We start from the raw sequence: 18671 nt of genomic DNA, 5'->3' as shown, positions 1-18671 counted from the left end.
GCTAACCGTGGCTGGGTGTGTCACAGTCACACAGGAAATCGCTGTGGTGTTACATCAAAACCAGCGTCTCCGTTCCCCCGCTGCCAGGAAGGGTGAAGGGTCACAGTGAGACACCACAGACTAGCAGCTGCCAGGGAGGGGGAAGGGTCACAGTGAGACACCACAGACTAGCAGCTGCCAGGAAGGGGAAGAGTCACAGTGAGACACCACAGACTAGCAGCTGCCAGGGAGGGGGAAGAGTCACAGTGAGACACCACAGACTAGCAGCTGCCAGGAAGGGGGAAGAGTCACAGAGAGACACCACAGACTAGCAGCTGCCAGGGAGGGGGAAGGGTCACAGTGAGACACCACAGACTAGGAGCTGCCAGGAAGGGGGAAGAGTCACAGTGAGACACACAGACTAGGAGCAGCGGCGACTTATTGAGGCTGACTCTGTTTAGTCAGACAGAGGAGGAAGTGGAGGGCGAGGGGTGTCGCATTTCAGCATGTGAGCATAAGGTGCTAGGGTTTTTGGTGTGTGTGTGTGGGGGGGGGGGGGGGGGGGGGGGTCAGCCACTCTCTCCCTCTCTTTTCCACATCCATCTAGTCACCAGTCGCATGTGTGCGTGTGTGTATGTGTGTGTGTGTGTGTGTGTGTGTTATAGACAGATGGGGGTTGTGCGGCAGTGGCAAAGCGTGCACTCTCTGTCTCTTTTTAAAGGACCGTTAGTCCCCGCGTGGCCCTGCTGCTGTTAGTCCACCGGGCGATCACCCCACTCAGGTCACGTGACACGCCCATACAGGCGGCCCACTGTTTGGGGACAGGGGGGAACAGGGGATAGGAGGGGGTAGCTGGGACACTCCACCGGAGCAAACTCTGGCATCAGCAAACCTACATGACCTTTGAACTGTGGCCGGCCTGGCACACGGGCGCGAGGAAGGAAACAACAATGGCATTTGACATCCCTGCTGGTGGAACACTCCAAAATACACACAGCCAGCTAGCGTAGCGTTGAAGCTAACTTCATTCAATAAAAATCCCCAAAAACATAGCATTGAGCAACCAACTAAAACATCTGTCTCCACCAAACAACATCACAAGAGTGGAGTGTTCGATCCAGGAGTTTGTCAGCAGCAATTTGTCAAATGGGCTATAAATGAGCTGAGTACATAGAAGAAGGAGAAGGAGATGGAGGAGGAGATGATGGAGGAGGAGATGGAGGAGGAGATGGAGGAGGAGATGTGTTCTGTTCCATTCCTCATCATTTTTTTCTCCCTCCCCACACTGCGTTAGTTTTTCCGGTGGAGGAGAATGCTAATGGACACATTAGCGACTGGGTTCTCCCTCCGCGGTGATTAGGTGCCTGTGAGGTCATCCCTTCCCTTCTGGCCCACTCGCTTCGGGTATCTATCATTTCATTACCGCTGCACTGAGAAGGGAGGGGACCATCCATCCATCCATCCATCCAACCCTCCATCTATCCATCCATCCATCCTTCCATTTCATGCTCACTCTCTTTGAGCTTGCTGCTGTTGGTTCGTTCTGAAACGGCTTCAGCCACAAAAGTGCCCAGTGCAGTGGATTTATCATGTAGCCTAGCACTGTTAGCATTTAGCATAGGATAAGCACTGAAATAAATTAGCACATAGCCTAGCACTGTTAGCATTTAACATAGGCTATGCACTGAAATAAAGCCAGTGGGATAGCTTCTCTGCTAGCTCTGTAGTTCCGCAGGGTGAATTGCTGAGAGCTTGAAGACAAGGCATAGCAGTATCCCTCCCAGGAGGGTGAGGCGGTCTGATTCCGTGCCATTTCCAGCAGTTAGTCTAAAGCAGTCCGATCCGGAAAGCATAACTGAGTGCTGAATACCACAGACATTTTCCAGGCCGCCATTACATAAATGGTGCAATAAGCCTTTTGTTTTCGGCCAAGTCTAATTCCAACACAAGGGCAATTAGTTGATCCTCTTTTCCGATTTGTGTCCCGAGGATGTGTGCGCATGTGTGCGCGCATGAGTGAAAGCATGCCATTGCAGATATGTGTGTGTGGACATGTGTGTGTGCGCTTGTGTAAAAAGCGCATGTGAGCTTCCCCGTTACTATGTAAAGCGTTTTGAGTGTCTAGAAAAGCACTATATAAGTCCAATAATATTATTAATTATTATTAAAACATGCCACTGCAGGTGTGTGAGTGCACGCGTTCCCAGCTGTCTGCCAATGTGAGTCTGCAGGACCTGAGATGTATTGATTGCAGAAGGAAGTGTATTCTGATGTTTCATGGCGCGTCCTGACTCAGTTGGCCTCTACAGCAACAGCAAGGGGAAGAAAGAAACCTCAGCCAGGGAAAGAAAGGAACCTCAGCCAGGGAAAGAAAGAAACCCCAGCCAGGGAAAGAAAGAAACCCCAGCCGGGGAAAGAAAGGAACCCCAGCCAGGGGAAAAAAAGGAACCCCAGCCGGGGAAAGAAAGGAACCCCAGCCGGGAAAAGAAAGGAACCCCAACCAGGGAAAAAAAGGAACCCCACCGGGGGAAAGAAAGGAACCCCAACCGGGGAAAGAAAGGAACCCCAACCGGGGAAAGAAAGGAACCCAAACCGGGGAAAGAAAGGAACCCCAGCCGTGGAAAGAAAGGAACCCCAGCCAGGGAAAAAAAGGAACACCAGCCGGGGAAAGAAAGGAACCCCAGCCAGGGAAAGAAAGGAACCCCAGCCAGGGAAAGAAAGGAACCCCAGCCAGGGAAAGAAAGAAGGGAGAGAGAGAGAGAGAGAGAGAGAGAGAGAGAGGGGGTGGCGAGAGAGAGAGAGCTAGAGAGAGGGGGGGGGGGCGCGAGAGAGGGGGGAGCGCGAGAGAGAGAGAGAGAGAGAGAGAGAGAGAGAGAGAGAGAGAGAGAGAGAGAGAGAGAGAGAGAGAGAGAGAGAGAGATAGATAGAGAGACAGAGAGACAGAGAGACAGAGAGAGAGAGACAGAGAGAGAGACAGAGAGACAGAGAGAGAGAGAGAGAGAGAGAGAGAGAGAGAGAGAGAGAGAGAGAGAGAGAGAGAGAGAGAATACCACAGTCAGAGTAAAAGAAAGAGCAAAAGAGAAATAGAAATAAAAATGAAAGAGGGACAGAAAAAGAGATGGAGACACAACACCTCTCCCTCTGTCCTTCAGACTAAACACTCGCCCCGCGTCTCATTTTCTCTTAGAATAATACTGTCCGGCTTGGCCGGTGAGTGGAAAATCCAACATGTACAAAACCCAAGCCTCTCTCTTTCCCTCGCTCCTATGAAACTTACCTCGCTATGGTATCATTCCTACCGCAAAATACAGACAGATTGGATTTCCAAATGTAAAATAAATAGTCTCAGGCAAGAAGCGGGGCCAAGAATTCTCCCCTCGTTTGTGACCGTCCAATAAACTCTGATGGACAAAGAGTTCAGTCATTTGTATCGGCAGCGTGTAGGTCTATCTGTTGGGCTGTTGGGTTGCGACTGTCTCTGGCTGTTTGTGAAAGGGTGCCTACTGTACAGACCAAATACACACAGACAAAGACACACACACACACACACACACACACACAAAGGAGTCTGTTTAATACTGAGCCTTGCAGACGATCAGTGGTCAGGTCAGGAGAGGGGAATGGAAGGAGAGAAGGAACGAGGGAGGGAGGTTTTCCATCATTCTCTGGATGGGTCTGTGTGTTCCAGAGGGCAAGGTTCAGCGTGAGGCCTGATCTGTCTGTGTGTGTGTATGTGTGTGTGTGTGTGCAAAGATAATTAAACAGGGCAAACAGATGAGCCGAGTGAAGAGGGTAGAGGTCACAGGAGATGGAATAAGAATAAGGTGAAGGCCCGCCCCCACACACCACACCGCCCCAACACACCCACCACGCCCCCACACACCCACAACACACCCACACCGCCCCAACACACCCACCACGCACCCCCAACACACCCCACACCCACCCTGCCCCCACACACACACCCACCCACCCACCACGCCCCCACACACCCCAACACACCCACCACGCCCCCACACACCCCACCCCGCCCCCACACACACCCACCACCCCACCCCCACACACCCACCACCCCGCCTCCACCACACCCACCCCGCCCCAACACACCCACCACCCCGCCTCCACCACCCCACCCCACCCCAACACACCCACCCCACACACCCCACCCAGCCCCCACACCCCAACACACTCACCACCCCACCCCGCCCCCACACACCCACCACCCCGCCTCCACCACACCCACCCCGCCCCAACACACCCACCACCCCGCCTCCACCACCCCACCCCACCCCACCCCAACACACCCACCACCCCGCCTCCACCACCCCACCCCAACACACCCACCCCACACACCCCACCCCACCCCGCCCCCACACCCCAACACACTCACCACCCCACCCCGCCCCCACACACCCACCACCCCACGCCGCCCCCACGCACCCCACACCGCCCCAACACACCCCACACCGCCCCCACACACCCCACCCCCATACCCCACACCACCCCACGCCGCCCCCACACACCCCACCCCGCCCCCACACACCCCACCCCGCCCCCACAAACACCCCACCCCCATACCCCACACCACCCCCATACCCCACACCACCCCACCCCCATACCCCACCCCACCCCACCCCCATACCACCCCACACCGCCCCCACACACCCCACCCCGCCCCCACACACCCCACACACACACATGTGGAGAGAGATTGACAGGGATGGATACAAATGGTGATATGCTTTATATAAACAGATGTGCTACTGCTGAAGATAGCCTTGACAGTCATCCCTTTGATGAACAGGCAGGGAGAGGGGCTGAAGCAGGGAAGTAATGCCTTTGTACTCCCGGGGAGGCTTTATGCTGAGGAGGCGGTTACACACTCCACACATTTCCCTGTCTGCACATCTACAATTACATGAATTACAAGCCAAGGGCTTCAAGAGACCCATTGTCTGCCCTGGCGGAGTGTTGGGGGGTGTAAGTGTGTGTAAATAGCATGTGCGGATGTTTGAGTGTGTGCACATTCATGTATGTAGCTAGGTCTATGGCTATGAGTGTTTGTTTCAATGGTGATGAGTGTGTTTGACTGGAGGATGTGTGCATGCCTGCATCTATGTGTGTGTGTGTGTGTGTGTGTGTGTGTGCGCGTGCACAGGGGGCGTGAAATCAATGGGTTTCACTCAAGCCTATAGAGGAAGAGAGAGATAACCGAGGGATGAGGAAAGAGAGAAAGAGTTGTGTGCCAGAGTGGGATGGAATGGGATGAATTGGGGAGATCAATGAGTTGGAGGTGGAGGTGGGGGAAGAGGCTGCAGGAAGGATGTTAATGCCATTATAAGTCATTGTTTCCAACACTTCATTCCTGAGGTGTAAACTGATCCGGGGGCAGGGCCAGGAAAAAGCTGCCAAGGTGTGGCCGGCCGCCGAGTTTGTTTCTTTTGCTGCCCCGCGGGCTGGCTGCAGTCTAAACTGAGCCAACCTTGCTTTCTAATAAGTCTAAATTGAACTACCTTGCTCCCTTGAACCAGTCTAAATTCCAACTATTTGCTCACTAGTTTCAGTCTAAACTTTATCCTCAAAGCTCTCAGTTCAACGTCTATGTTTACATTTGGTTGAGTTGTCAACTAACCTGAAATCAACATGAATTCAACAAAAAATATCACCATGACATTGGATTTAGGTTAAAAGTTGGATGTAAAAATTACACAATTCCCTTACGTTGATGACTTTGTGCAAATCCAATCAGTTTTCCACATTTCTAACTATACATTTGGAGTCCAAGTCCTACATCTAATACTTGTTTTGGAAAATAATGGCTTCAATCTAGAATGGGTATAATGACCAAAAACTGCCCAATAAAATGCAACAAGTATTTTGTTGGGTCAGTGTATAGCATGATACATGATATGGAATAGTAGTCCAACTGTACTACTGACAATTATAGTGGATACTAGCCTATACTAGGGTTATAACTAGTTAGGCTTGGATTTCAGACAGGGATATGTGTCTTTCCATATGTTACAAAACGTAGCCCAGCTGTGGTGATTCATAGTCTCAGTTTCTAGTCGCCGGTTAAAGTTCGGAACAAGTGCTTTGTTGGATCGATAGGGCAATTAAGTCTATCTCCCATCGGATTAATCTTGTGCAAGATTAACCCAGGCAGAGAGCAGGCAGACATCGCAGTGAGTCAGTAGACTAAACAAAGCAAAGATCACAGACGTTTACTGATTGATATCTCCGCCCTGCCCTCTCCACACAAGAGACTCCACACAGGCCACACAGTTCCCGCACTGGCCAAAAGTAAACAGCCGCACATTCAATTGTTTCTGAGGAAATGTTGCTTTCGTTTTTTACCTCAGAAAAAGGAGGGTAAGCTACATTGTAGCTGGCTACATCGTGGCTCTATAAGATCTTCTATAACAATGCCTTATAGAATATACAGTAAGATGAAATTAAAGTTAATGGTGCTACAGTGTAGGGCGGCAGGTGGCTTAGTGGTTAAGAGCGTTGTGCCAGTAACCGAAAGGTCGCTGGTTCTAATCCCCGAGCCGACTAGGTGAAAAATCTGTCGATGTGCCCTTGAGCAAGGCACTTAACCCTAATTGCTCCTGTAAGTCGCTCTGGATAAGTCTGCAAAATGTAATGTACTCCAACTCTGTGTAGGCCTATCCCGTCTTGGCACCTTAGCTAGGCCCAAGGGTCTTAGCTTAGCTTGCCAGGAAGTGTGAAGTACTACACAGTGGTTAAAAGTACTACTTAAGTAGTTTTTTGGGGTATCTGTACTTAACTTCACTATTGATATTTTGGCCAACTTTTACTGTTACTTCACTACATTCCTAAAGAAAATAATGTACTTTTTACTCCATACATTTTCCCTGACACCCAAAAGTACTCGTTACATTTTGACATTAAAATGGTCCAATTCACACACTTATCAAGAGAACATCCCTGGTCATCCCTACTGGCGGACTCACTAAACACAAATGCTTTGTTTGTTCATTATGGTGTCGTCAGGTTTGATTAATATAAGGAATTTGAAATGGTTTATACTTTCACTTTTACTTTTGATACTGAAGTACCTTTTAGCAATTCCATTTACTTTTCATACTTAAGTATATTTAAAACCAAATACTTTTAGACTTTTACTCAAGTAGTATTTTACTGGGTGACTTTCACTTTTACTTGAGTCATTTTCTATTAAGGTATTTTAACTTTTACTCAAGTGACAATTAAGTACTTTTTCCACCACCGGTACTACAGTTGCAGACCCTTTGGGTGCTGGGCAGTCAACAAGAATGACGATATCTACTTCATGAGTCTTACTCAAGACTGCCACAACAACGGATGGAGTCACATTGACGGCAAGCTTTCCACGATTGAGGTGAAGCTCCAGGAGGAGGCGAAGGAGGCGAAGGAGGCGCGACCTTGAGCAGTCGTCTTTGACTCGGCAGCTTGGGACAAGTGACGGGGTGACAAAGGGAGGTGGGCGGAGCGCAGTGTCCCAGCTGATGCCCTCCACAGAAAGAATACCTCCCAGAGCCCATGGGAGCTGCCCTTTGACCTGGCTGCAGCTAAGCTCCCACGAGCCCTCTTGAATATTTCCTTGCCCCCAATGATCTTGTCCAATTTGTCGCGAAAATGCCCTGTCAAGGGAAAAAGTTATTTAAATGTCGCTTGATTGAACCATATTATGCTGTAAATGTGCAGTGATTGGTTGAAATTGCTAACCTTTTTCTTGTACTGTGGTGATGGGTCCGTTTTATGTGATAATATTGCGATGATTTGACTGTTTAATTCATTGGTTGGTGAAATTTGCAAGCCGCCTCAATCTGCGGGGAATTGTTGATTTTGCAAAAATGTGTGTGTGTGTGTGTGTGTGTGTGTGTGTGTGTGTGTGTGTGTGTGTGTGGAGAGGAGGCGGGGAGTGGCGAGCCTCCATCACCGTGGGAGACAGCCAGTTGGGGATGGAAATGAGTAGGCAGTGAGCTCATCTCCTCTAACAGCACACACACACACACACATACATAAACACACACACATAAACACACACACACACACACAAACACAAACACACACTTGCCCACGCACAATCACACACCAAATGAAGCAGAATAGGCCATTCCTATTCAAATGTTCCATTTAGTCTCAGACAGATACTTGGCTATGTAAACATTAGATGATTAGATGAGCGTTAAAAAGAACTCACTGCGAAGCATCATATCTTAAACACTTTCACCAAAGCAGAATGTAGATTTCTTTACCTTTAAATTACTGTACTACTGATGAGCTTTTGTGATAGTGCTGTATAATCATAATAATCATTATATTTACAGTCTGTATGCTGCAGTGTGTTTGTGTGGCTTCCTTCATTAGACAGCCATCTGCCCCCGTGAGAGCTGCTCTGAGGCACACTATTGGCTTACGCGAGCTGAAAGAGGTGAGAGGGCGAGAGGGGTCATCATTTTTGGGGTGAGGTCATGTGACCAAGCACCGTCACACAAAGAGGATCCCCGGGCTGACTCCGCACAAATCGCCCGCAGCCAGCCATGCCAATAAAGCACCACCTTCTCTCTCGCTCTCTCTCTTTCTCCCTTAGCAATCTGCTACCTTCTAAAACCAGCCTCTTTCCCATTACAAACCCATGCAGAATTGGACCACTAGGCCCTCAACTAGTGTCATCAATTCATACCATTTACCGACACATCCAAATCAAAATGTTTGTGCATTTTATTGCCTTTTTTCTATCACAATTAGCCTTGAATTCAGCTGAAATAGAGTATGTGATTGTTCTATCAGTATAGTATAGTCTAGTCTTACTCCCCAGAACAACCGAGTCATTCATAGTGTGTGCTTAGGGCAGGGGGATGTGTCTGTGTGCCAGTGTGTGCCAACGACAAGACAGTGCCTGTAACTGGGCCACTCCTTGACGAGAGAGAGAGAGAGCTGCATACCAGACATGCTACTACTGTTCCACCACGGCCCGCCAAACACTGCATCTATCTTTATCCACAAACACACACACACACAGACACACACACACACACACACACACACACACAGACACAGACACACACACACACACAGACACACACACACACAGACACACACACACACAGACACACACACACACACACACACACACACAGACGTGCGAGAACGCCGGTGCCTCATTTTTAGCCTGGTGATATACTGAGATATGAGGCCATGAGTCAAAATAAACTGTATCCACTCCAAGGAGGGTGATGATTGTCGACTGTGCGAACACGGAAATAGACTGGGATGTTTACTGTACACACACAAATACTTGATGAGACTTCCCTGTCTGGCATCACACTAATATTATTATAGGGCATTCCATTCAGAACCAAGTACTGTTGGTTACCAACGAGTTTGGTTTGACTTCGTTTTTTCATGTTGGGCATATATATATGCTTTATTGCATCAATAGTAACCCTACACTAGACTTTCATTGATTGGCTGACGGCTGTAGAAGCCCTGAGGCGATTGGACGAGGCGGCGGTCGGTGGTTGGTTGGATGGAGGTTGAATGTGTAGCAAATTGCAATAGTTTGTATGGCAGAGCAATGTGTCTATGAATATTTCAAACCCCAAGTCATCCTGCAAACAGGCTATGTCATTAAATAAGCAAGGAGGCCCTTGCTGCCTACGGTAATCGGCCATCAATAATAAATAGCTTGCAACAAAATAACGGCACATTATCGTTCGCATCAAAAGTGCTGGGCTGCTGTTAAAAAACACATGACACCGAGAAGAAGTCATGGACTGGCAAACAGCTTCCGGTTACTACGAGAAACCAAAATCAGTAGCCCGGGTAAGCTGCTGGCACTACTTTCACTTTGGGGAGAGGAGGGATCCCCGTGGACATTAACATTTACAGGGACCTCCCCCTGTCTTCTCCTCTCCTCCTCCTCCTCCTCTCTCCCCTTCCATCTTTCCTTCCGAAGCGACATAGCACACCCGGGCCTGTTCAATGCTCCCCCACAGTCACGCAGGCAGTCAGGTTATAATGCACTCTCCAGCCCTCTTGGCCTCTGCCGCTCGAACACGCCCCCCCGGACATCCATTTTCCGTGTGTGTGGAGGAGGGGTGGGCAGGCAGGCAGTGAGAGCTTCTAGAAAAGAGGGAGAATACTCTAAGGACTCATGGATTCAAACTGTTGACCAACAGTAATAACACCAAATCCCTGGGAGCTTAACATGATAGTGTACTAATTATTATACTGTAACTTCCATAGGTAATGCTTCATGTGTCAGAAATACAGCTCTGTGTACTAGCCATATGAATACACAGTTGAGCAATCAAACAGAAATTGCAACAACAACAAAAAATCCATTATAAAAAATAAACAAGAGTAACCTAGATCCCTTTTAGATCTGTTGTTTTATCAAGTATTTCATAGAGAGAGAAGCCCCGTCTGTTAGATTAATTTTAAAGCTGCAATATGTAACTTTTTTGAGTGACCCGACCAAATTCGCATAGAAATGTGAGTTATATATATGTAATTCTCATTGAAAGCAAGTCTAAGGAACCCGTGTGGCTCAGTTGGTAGAGCATGGCGCTTGCAACGCCAGGGTTGTGGGTTCAATTCTCACTGGGGACCAGTACGAGAAAATGTATGAACTCACTAACTGTAAGTCGCTCTGGATAAGAGCTTCTGCTAATTGAATTAAGAAGCGGTAGATCTGTTCTATACTGAACAAAAATATAAATGCAACAATTTCAAAGATTTTACTGAGTTACAGTTCATATAAGGAAATCAGTCAATTGAAATAAATTAATTAGGCCCTAATCTATGGATTTCACATGACTGGGAATACAGATATGCATCTGCTGGTCACAGATAGCTTAAAAAAATTTTTTTTTTAAATAGCAGGGTGGATCATAGAACCAGTCAGTATCTGGTGTGAACATCATTTGCCTCATGCAGCGTGACACATCTCCTTCGCATAGAGTTGATCAAGCTGTTGATTGTGGCCTGTGGAATGTTGTCCCACTCCATTTCAATGGCTGTGCGAAGTTGCTGGATATTGGCGGAACTGGAACACACTGTTGTACACGTCAATCCAGAGCATCCCAAACATGCTCAATGGGTGACATGTCTGGTGAGTATGCAGGCCATGAAATAATTTCTGGGATATTTTATTTCAGCTCATGAAACATGGGACCAAAACTTTACATGTTGCGTTTATATTTTAGTTCGGTGTATGTGCGTTATTTCTATGCTTCCCGTTCTTAAGTTTCGTTTTGGGGTCTTTTACTTTCGGTTTGGTACACCAGCTTCAAACAGCTGAAAATACAATATTTTTGGTGATGGAAAATATATTTCACAGCAGTTTAGATGGTACAATGATTCTCTACACTATAGTTGCTTGCTTTGTCACATAAACTGAAATTAGGTGAACTACTAGTACTTTAGCAACCAGGAAATGGCGGAGCGATTTCTACATTGTGCATCTTTAAAAGGCTGTGAATTAAAATAGCTGCTGGCGGGGTGGAAATAAAAGGAATCGGCGCATTTAATCTTTTCTCCCTCGCCGTTATCGGACTCTTTTGAAGAATTTCCCAGACACCACAGTCAAGCATGTCACCTGTGATTCCCTGGTTGCCTCTCGTAATAATGCGTGTTGTGATGACGTGTTGACCGTGTTGTGATGACTTGTTGACCATGTAGTGTTGCTGTGTAGGTCTATTGTCTTAGTGGTACATGTGGCAAATAATTCACATGAGCTTAACTGCTAATTCAAATAAGAAATGTAATTGACTTGCATTTGCATACCATTCAAGCTAAAAAGCAATTACCATCCAAATTGTTAAAGGGAGGTTTTCCTCCGAATGTGGAAGCGGCATCTGTTTGTCAGTATGAAATCCATGCCTTGGGTCTCATTGAGAAAGAAAACACTTAGTATAGCGCTAAAAGCCAGAGCCATATATAACAATGTACTGTATATACTGTATATAAATTTAGAGCCATATACAGTATCTCTCGACATACACAGGACATAAAATGTACTTTTTGGTCCAACAGCCAAGTGGCAGGTAGATTTTAAAAAATCTACCAGCCACTCAGATTTTTTACCAGCCAAAATAGCTTTTTTCCCGCTAAAATTACACCAACAAAACACAACAAATGTATGAGCATGCTTTGTAATGTTTCTAAAACAATAGATGTATTACTAGTAAGAAGTAATGTGGTATAATGTTCACCTTCCCCTTTAAGGGCGGGAGGTTACCGTGGTAACATGACTCCAGTCATGTTTGTGCATGTGACGTTGAGTCTGACTAGTAGTAGCTTGTGAACAAAACAATGTAAATAGCCAAGAAACACAAGGACAAAGTCTCACTTCAGTAGACGTTAGTCTAATTTACTTGAAACTAACTTTTATGCCTGTGCACAGCGCTCCTAAAAATGAATATTTCATTAAGCTTTTCACATGCGCACAGCCCCCAGCCAGGCAGTGTTGCAGCGCGAGGTGGAATAGGATTTGTAGTTCTTCTGCTTTGTGCGATTAACTTACTAGCTATGAAACAAAACGGCAGAAATACTTTGAAAACAGCTACTGCAGTATTTATTTTACTATAAATGTGATCATACTTGACTATTTGTATTCACAAATGCGAGTGAAATGCTCGCACTGTAGAGACCTGACCACCCGCCAACGTGGCTGGTGAAATATACATTTTACCCGCCAATGCCAAAATCTACCCGTATTTGGCAGGCGGCGGGTGTTAATTTTAGGCCCTGCATACAGCTCTGCTAAACTCAATAATTAAACAATCATGCGACGAGACGGTCATTGACGAGACGTTCATTGCACAACCCCCCCCCCCCGTGTGGTATATACGTAGATAGAACTGATATGAGGTCAGATGAGAAGACATCCCGTGTCTCTTCTAGTTGTGTAGTGGAAATGAAGGAGTGATGGAGTCTTCAGCCACCCTTGACAGGGAAGACCCGGCTGTCAATATCCCATCGATCACTAGGAACCATCAAGCTGATCTAACTAGGCAGGACTCACTGTACCCAGATGACACAGAGTAGTCACAGTCTGCCTGATAGAGATTGGGTTGGAGCCGGACTCATTTAGCTAAGCCCTAAAGTGAATTAGTAGCTTCCTTTTTCTTGGACCATGCAGGCTTCTGGAGAATATGATAATTTTCTCGGTCATGCACAGACACACACATGCACAGGAATCATTGGATGATTCCTCAGCGATCACAACAGCCCTCACGACAACACAAAGCAAAAAAGTCCTTCTTAAATCAATCCACATCATCACCACTACCTCAAAACCACCAGCCAATAGCTGTATTTTAGCTGTATAGAGTATTTTAATTCAGCTGCAGTTGCTGCATTTTCCCTACTGGAAAACCCCCAGAAAGCAGTGAAGAGGGATATTCTCTCTGTGGCCATTGATATGCATGGCTACCAGCTGTTGTGCTGTCCACATGGTGGGTAAGGCTCTCTGTCAGAAGGCCAGTGCCGGTGCCTTGCATATGAAACAGGACATGGGCCTCTATTCCCTCAGGGAGTTCACTTCCCCCCCCCCCCACTTCCAACAAGCGGCCCCTTCAGCTGGAGGCCAGATATCCCAAGGTGCACTGGGACATTTTTGGTCAGTGGGAGGGAGGTTTCAGCCCCTGCGAAATGGGGTCTGGAGCCCAGCCACACTTTGGGAGCAGTACTTTTGAAAACAACGAGGCCCCCAGACCTACTTGCTAAAGCGCTTACTCTGCAGAGAGAGAGAGAGAGAGAGAGAGAGAGAGGGGGGGTCTGCCTGGCTTGCACTGTGCATGTTCCTTTTGAGGCTACAAACTCAGACTAGCTTTAGGGTTCAGACATTTTCAAACTAAATTGCAACTGCAGACCAAAACCATCGTTATAAAAGTCCTTCAGATGACAGATTGAAACGTAGAACACACCACTTCCGAAAAACCATTTTTGATGCACCCTCCTTCACAGCCTCTCTCTCTCTCCTTAGTTAACAAATGCCCAGGAGCGAGAAAGAAACACGGAGGGAAAATAACTCAATTTTCCTGTCCCAAAGAGAGACAAGCGCCTGGGCGGTGGAAGATTGGTTTTAACAGCGCTGTGCAGCTGTGGGTACATGTTTCATTCCTGCCCATTCAGGAGGGTTGACTTGCGTTATGGGCTTGTCTCCTCTCTCCCTCCCTCTCCCTCGCAGGGAGTGGCGGGTCTGGAATGCAACTTCTGTCGCAACTCCCCCGCTCCCAGCCTAGACTAACTACTAGTCTTGTCTGCTGGCTTCCCCAATGCGGCTTCTGTCAAAACACCAAACAGTGTCTGATAGCCCTTCCGCACCAGAGAGCAACCAACCAGCTGCTACAATACAGGGCCAGACAGGGACAACCCATTGACAGCGTTGTTCAAGTTGGAGATTTTTAGGCTCTGAGTCTGACATTTTTTTTATTTCCTTTTTTCGACTTACGCAACCAAAAGCCTGTGCTGCTGCAGGAAAACCTGGTCGCTTGTGCATAAACTCAGTCTCAACTGGAGGCTGGAAATGTACACTCTCTCTCTCCCTCCCCCAACAGATGGGGCGTGTATAAATCATACCATCTTGAGGTGAAATAAAATCTAACGAGCTACTAAATCTGCGGCCGCCATCCTTATCAAACCATCCTGATATGGAAAGCCACTGATTATATTTGCGACCCACATGGGTAACAGCCAGAACCCAGCATGGTGAACTTAAGAGACTTAGCCTACTGCTCCACACCCTACTCGTAACCTTTGAACCCATTCAATAGTTCCCTGAGTTAACTCGCTCGCTCATTCACTGTTGTTTGAACTCCCACAGTCGACACCTGCGCTCTCACGTCTCAGATTAAAACAGATAATTCACTTTTACTGCAAATTCCAATACAGCCTTTATAGTGGGAAGTAGGCTGCAATAAGAAAGGTATACTGAAAAGTCGTTGTGGTGTAATTTCTCCTCTGAGGTGTGTGTGTCTGTGTGTGTAATGCACAGACTGCTGCTATCGAGCATAGGGCCCATGACCTCAGAGAAGCAAACCGTCTCTGAGGACAGGAAGTCCTTCGAGCTCACTTCCTGTGTCTGACTGTGAGACGGCTGCTAGCTACAAGCAAACTCCGGTCTATCACTTACTCACTTCTCTGAAACACATTTCAAGGTAACACCCCTGGTGAAATGCCCTGACAAAGGGAGACTTGTAGGCTACTATAGCGAGAGAAGTTTAGCAATATTATCATAATTCTGCTAATATTATATCATTAGCATTGCTTTTACCAAGCCGCTCCTTTAAAAAAAGAAATGAAAACAACAACAAAAATACTAAATAAAGAGTGGATTTAAACCAGGCTCAGGAGAGTGCTTACACCAACAATTACTAACACACAGGTGTCTTTTGAGCCCCTGTAACAATAGAAGAGTCCTTTAGGTTCCCCCAATCAAACCAAAATACAGTGCCAAGAGCAAGTGTTGACCGTGCATGGCAAGGCTCTGGCCCTCCTGAAACACTGGCAAATAGAAGGGTAAAGGCTGTGGTGGTGAATTGTGAGAGACCTGTTGGTAAACACTTCCACTTTGTTTGTATGGCCCACCGAAAAGTCTCTTAACATAATCACCCACTCTCCTTTCACCCTCCTTTCATGCCGAGAGGGGCAAAGAAGTAGGTAATTGGGGGGAAGGGAAAACGTGTGTGTGTGTGTGTGTGTGTGTATGTGTGTGAATGCTCTCCTTTGTTGGGATCATATTATGTCTCTACCACAATACTCCTATCCCTGCTTCATCAACTCTATTCATGTGTAACAGTTCATGCAAATGGCCATGCTTGCCTTTCATTTGTGGAGGGGGCTCTTTTATCAGTCTTAGTTGGAGGAAGAGGGGGCCCTCTGCTTGCCAGCCTGCCCACCCCAAAGCACAGACCTAATCCCCCATAGGATTTACAATCAGGGCTCTCTGTCTGCTATAGCTGCAGCTCGAGGCTATAGCCCCCAATGTAAAAGTCAGGGTTAGGCCACCGGAGGCCCCCATACTGTTCACAAAGCTCAATTACCCTCAAAAAGGCTAGCTTGGGTGGCATGCAGGAGAGGAGACACTGAGCCCCTCTCCCATGTTTGATAAGCTCCCCTCCACATCATTTAGGGGTCATCTGATAGCCGGCCACGGAAGCACTGTGGGAATCCACCAGAGAAATCATGGCTTGCAGACAGTGCTGGCTATGTAAATCGCCCAGTCTCTCCCCTCCCTCCCCTCTTCTCATTAGAATATAAGTGCTCTGAAATAATATAATTTTCAAGAAACACTGCATTTGGAGATACATTTAAAAACAAAAATGTTTTGACATTTTCCTGTTGCACAGGACTGTTCTTTATGTGATACTACTAGCCTATAGCAGGCTAACCCATCCGCTCAAACACAGACACAGAAGGGGTAGTAGCAGCCTACTGGTTATTCAGTTGACAAAGTAGACGTCTACTACAGTAATGGTCTCTCGAGGCAGACAATTGACATATCTTCGTGCCCTAATTAATCCAGGCGCGCTGACCACCCTCATGGGAGCTCCACGCCATTACGCACGGATCAACCCCTCGTTAATGACACGGCCACCTTGAAGTACCTGAGAAAACACGGGCCGACCAAGTGCCTGTTTCTCAAACACAGCCTAGTCAGCCACAATACACAGCAAAGTGCGGAATGAGCGAGCGCAGCCCACACCGCAAGACCTGGGGGGAGGGTGATGCGTGCAACTGCGTGCAGGACAGAGGGGAGTTTTAGCTATACACATACGAACAGTGTTTTCGCGACTTTAGAAATGATTACATTATTTCCTCGACCCTATACATCACATGGGTTTCGATAGTTGTTGTAACACTATTATAGTGCCATTTGTTGGTAAATGGGATTGTACTTACAGTAAGGCCAATATAATTGAGCAGTTGACACCCGCAGAAGTGTTTCACAGGCACATAATGGTTGTTTTGCCACCAGAGCCGTTTAGCTGTTATTCGTGGACAATTAGTAACAGTATGTGAAGAGTAACCCAATCTTGGAAGGACTCGCCTCCAGTCTAAACTAGACCATGGCTGGGACAAATCATTGCGCCAATAGTCTATACTGTTCTCGAGATACAAATCTTTGACTCTTAGTCCGAGATAACAGTGCATTTGCAAGAACACAACACAACAAAACACAAGTAAGATAAAGGAGCAAAAAACGTTCAATGCAGTGTACATTTTTTGTTACAGCAGTGTAACAACATTCGTATAATGTAGCAACACTTGCAACACTGTGTAACTAACGAGTTCAACTCACCCTGGATGCTTTCCTCTTATATTTGTTGGCGAAGTCAAATTTCTCTTTAATGTCGTCCAAATGCTGCTCTAGGCGCGCCCTCTCCTCCTTCCCCGTGTAATCCTGGCCCAAGAGGATGTATGCCCTCCAGTTGGCGGAGTCGAAGCCCCAGTGGCAAGTCCTGTTTTCCAACGATTTGTGACTGTGCACCACGAATTTATGGGTCGGGTACATGAGTCTGCAGTCAATGCACTGGATGCAGGCTGCGTTGGGGCTGGTGTACAGCTCCGGGACGAAGAGACCCTTGCACTTTCCAAAACACTCGTGGTATATTTTGAGGCTTTTCTCCGTGAACTCCAGCTCCAGTGAGCCCGTGAACTCTTTCTTGCAGTGCGGCGGGTAGGTGCCCCCGTAAATCAGGGCATTGCACAGGCGCTCCGCATCCGTTTTGGTGATGAGTCCGCAGGAAGGCGCAGAGAAGGGGAGAATCCCCATGACTTTGAGGATCTCCAGCTGTTCCGCCGTGCACCTGGAGCAGTAGATGTGGAGGTCGTCGCACACCGAGTTGATCTGTTGAAGGGAGAAATCCCGCAGTACGGTGTTGAGGATCTGCGGCAAGCACAGCCGTTTCTCGCCGCCGACCACGAAACAGGAGACAGTCTCGGTCTCCAGGACCGTCTCGCACCTCTCCGTGGAGCGGTCGGACGGGATGAAGAGGGGTCCCGGCATCACTGTCCGCGGCTGCATGGGAAGATGCAGCACGGGCTCGGGCTCTTTCCCATCCTTCTTGAACAGGAGGTCATGTGGCCATCGAGCAGAAAACGCCGCCGGTCCGCCGAGGGAGCTCATAGAACTCAAATGAAACTGCTTGAGAGTTTGTTGCAGTCCTGGGTGAGGTTGGAAGCTTTGTCGAGTTACAGTCTCCATGTTTTCACTAAGACTTTGAAAGCGAGAGTTCCTTTCAACTGGGGAAAACTAAAACAATTGAAAGCCACGATTGGTTCCGGTTCCTTGTAAATCCAAGGTCTCCGAGAATTAGCCAAGTGCAGAAAGCGCTTCATCAAACATCCACAAAAAAGTCCCGGGCAATGAGTTTCCAATTCCGTTGACTAGCCTACTAAGCGAATGGTGACACAGGCGAGTCTTCCCCTGCAGTACACTCCTGACTGTCCATATCTAAAACGCGTCCCTCTAAAACTCCTACAAAAAAGGAATAATGCTTTCGAAGATCCAGAAAAAGTATCGACCGATAAAGCAAAGCCTTCTCTCTCTATGTATCAGGTATAAAACACAGTAAAAACCCGTTTGGAACCTCCTTTAAACTGTGGAATACTGCAGTATAGCCCGACGCATACACTCCGTCTGCCCCCGCTGTTCGCTATGCCTGTGTACT

At 47.5% G+C, this 18671-nt stretch overlaps 1 protein-coding gene across 1 annotated transcript in view; it reads right to left on the bottom strand.

Annotated features, from left to right (window-relative positions):
- LOC311147309 (ski oncogene-like) overlaps window positions 1-18660 on the bottom strand; it is a 27970-nt gene extending 9310 nt beyond the window's left edge. Inside the window, exon 1 of the mRNA XM_084183993.1 lies at window positions 17300-18660. Coding sequence (XP_084040119.1) covers window positions 17300-18205 — 906 coding nt within the window. The 5' untranslated portion in view covers window positions 18206-18660. The remainder of the gene's footprint in view (window positions 1-17299) is intronic.
- Between the last annotated feature and the right edge of the window lie 11 nt (window positions 18661-18671).

The sequence above is a fragment of the Coregonus lavaretus genome, assembly GCF_964263955.1.
Source record: "Coregonus lavaretus genome assembly, chromosome: 20".
NCBI lineage: Eukaryota > Metazoa > Chordata > Actinopteri > Salmoniformes > Salmonidae > Coregonus > Coregonus lavaretus.
Note: the sequence above shows the minus strand (reverse complement) of the source record. Positions and strands in the feature narration are given on the sequence as shown.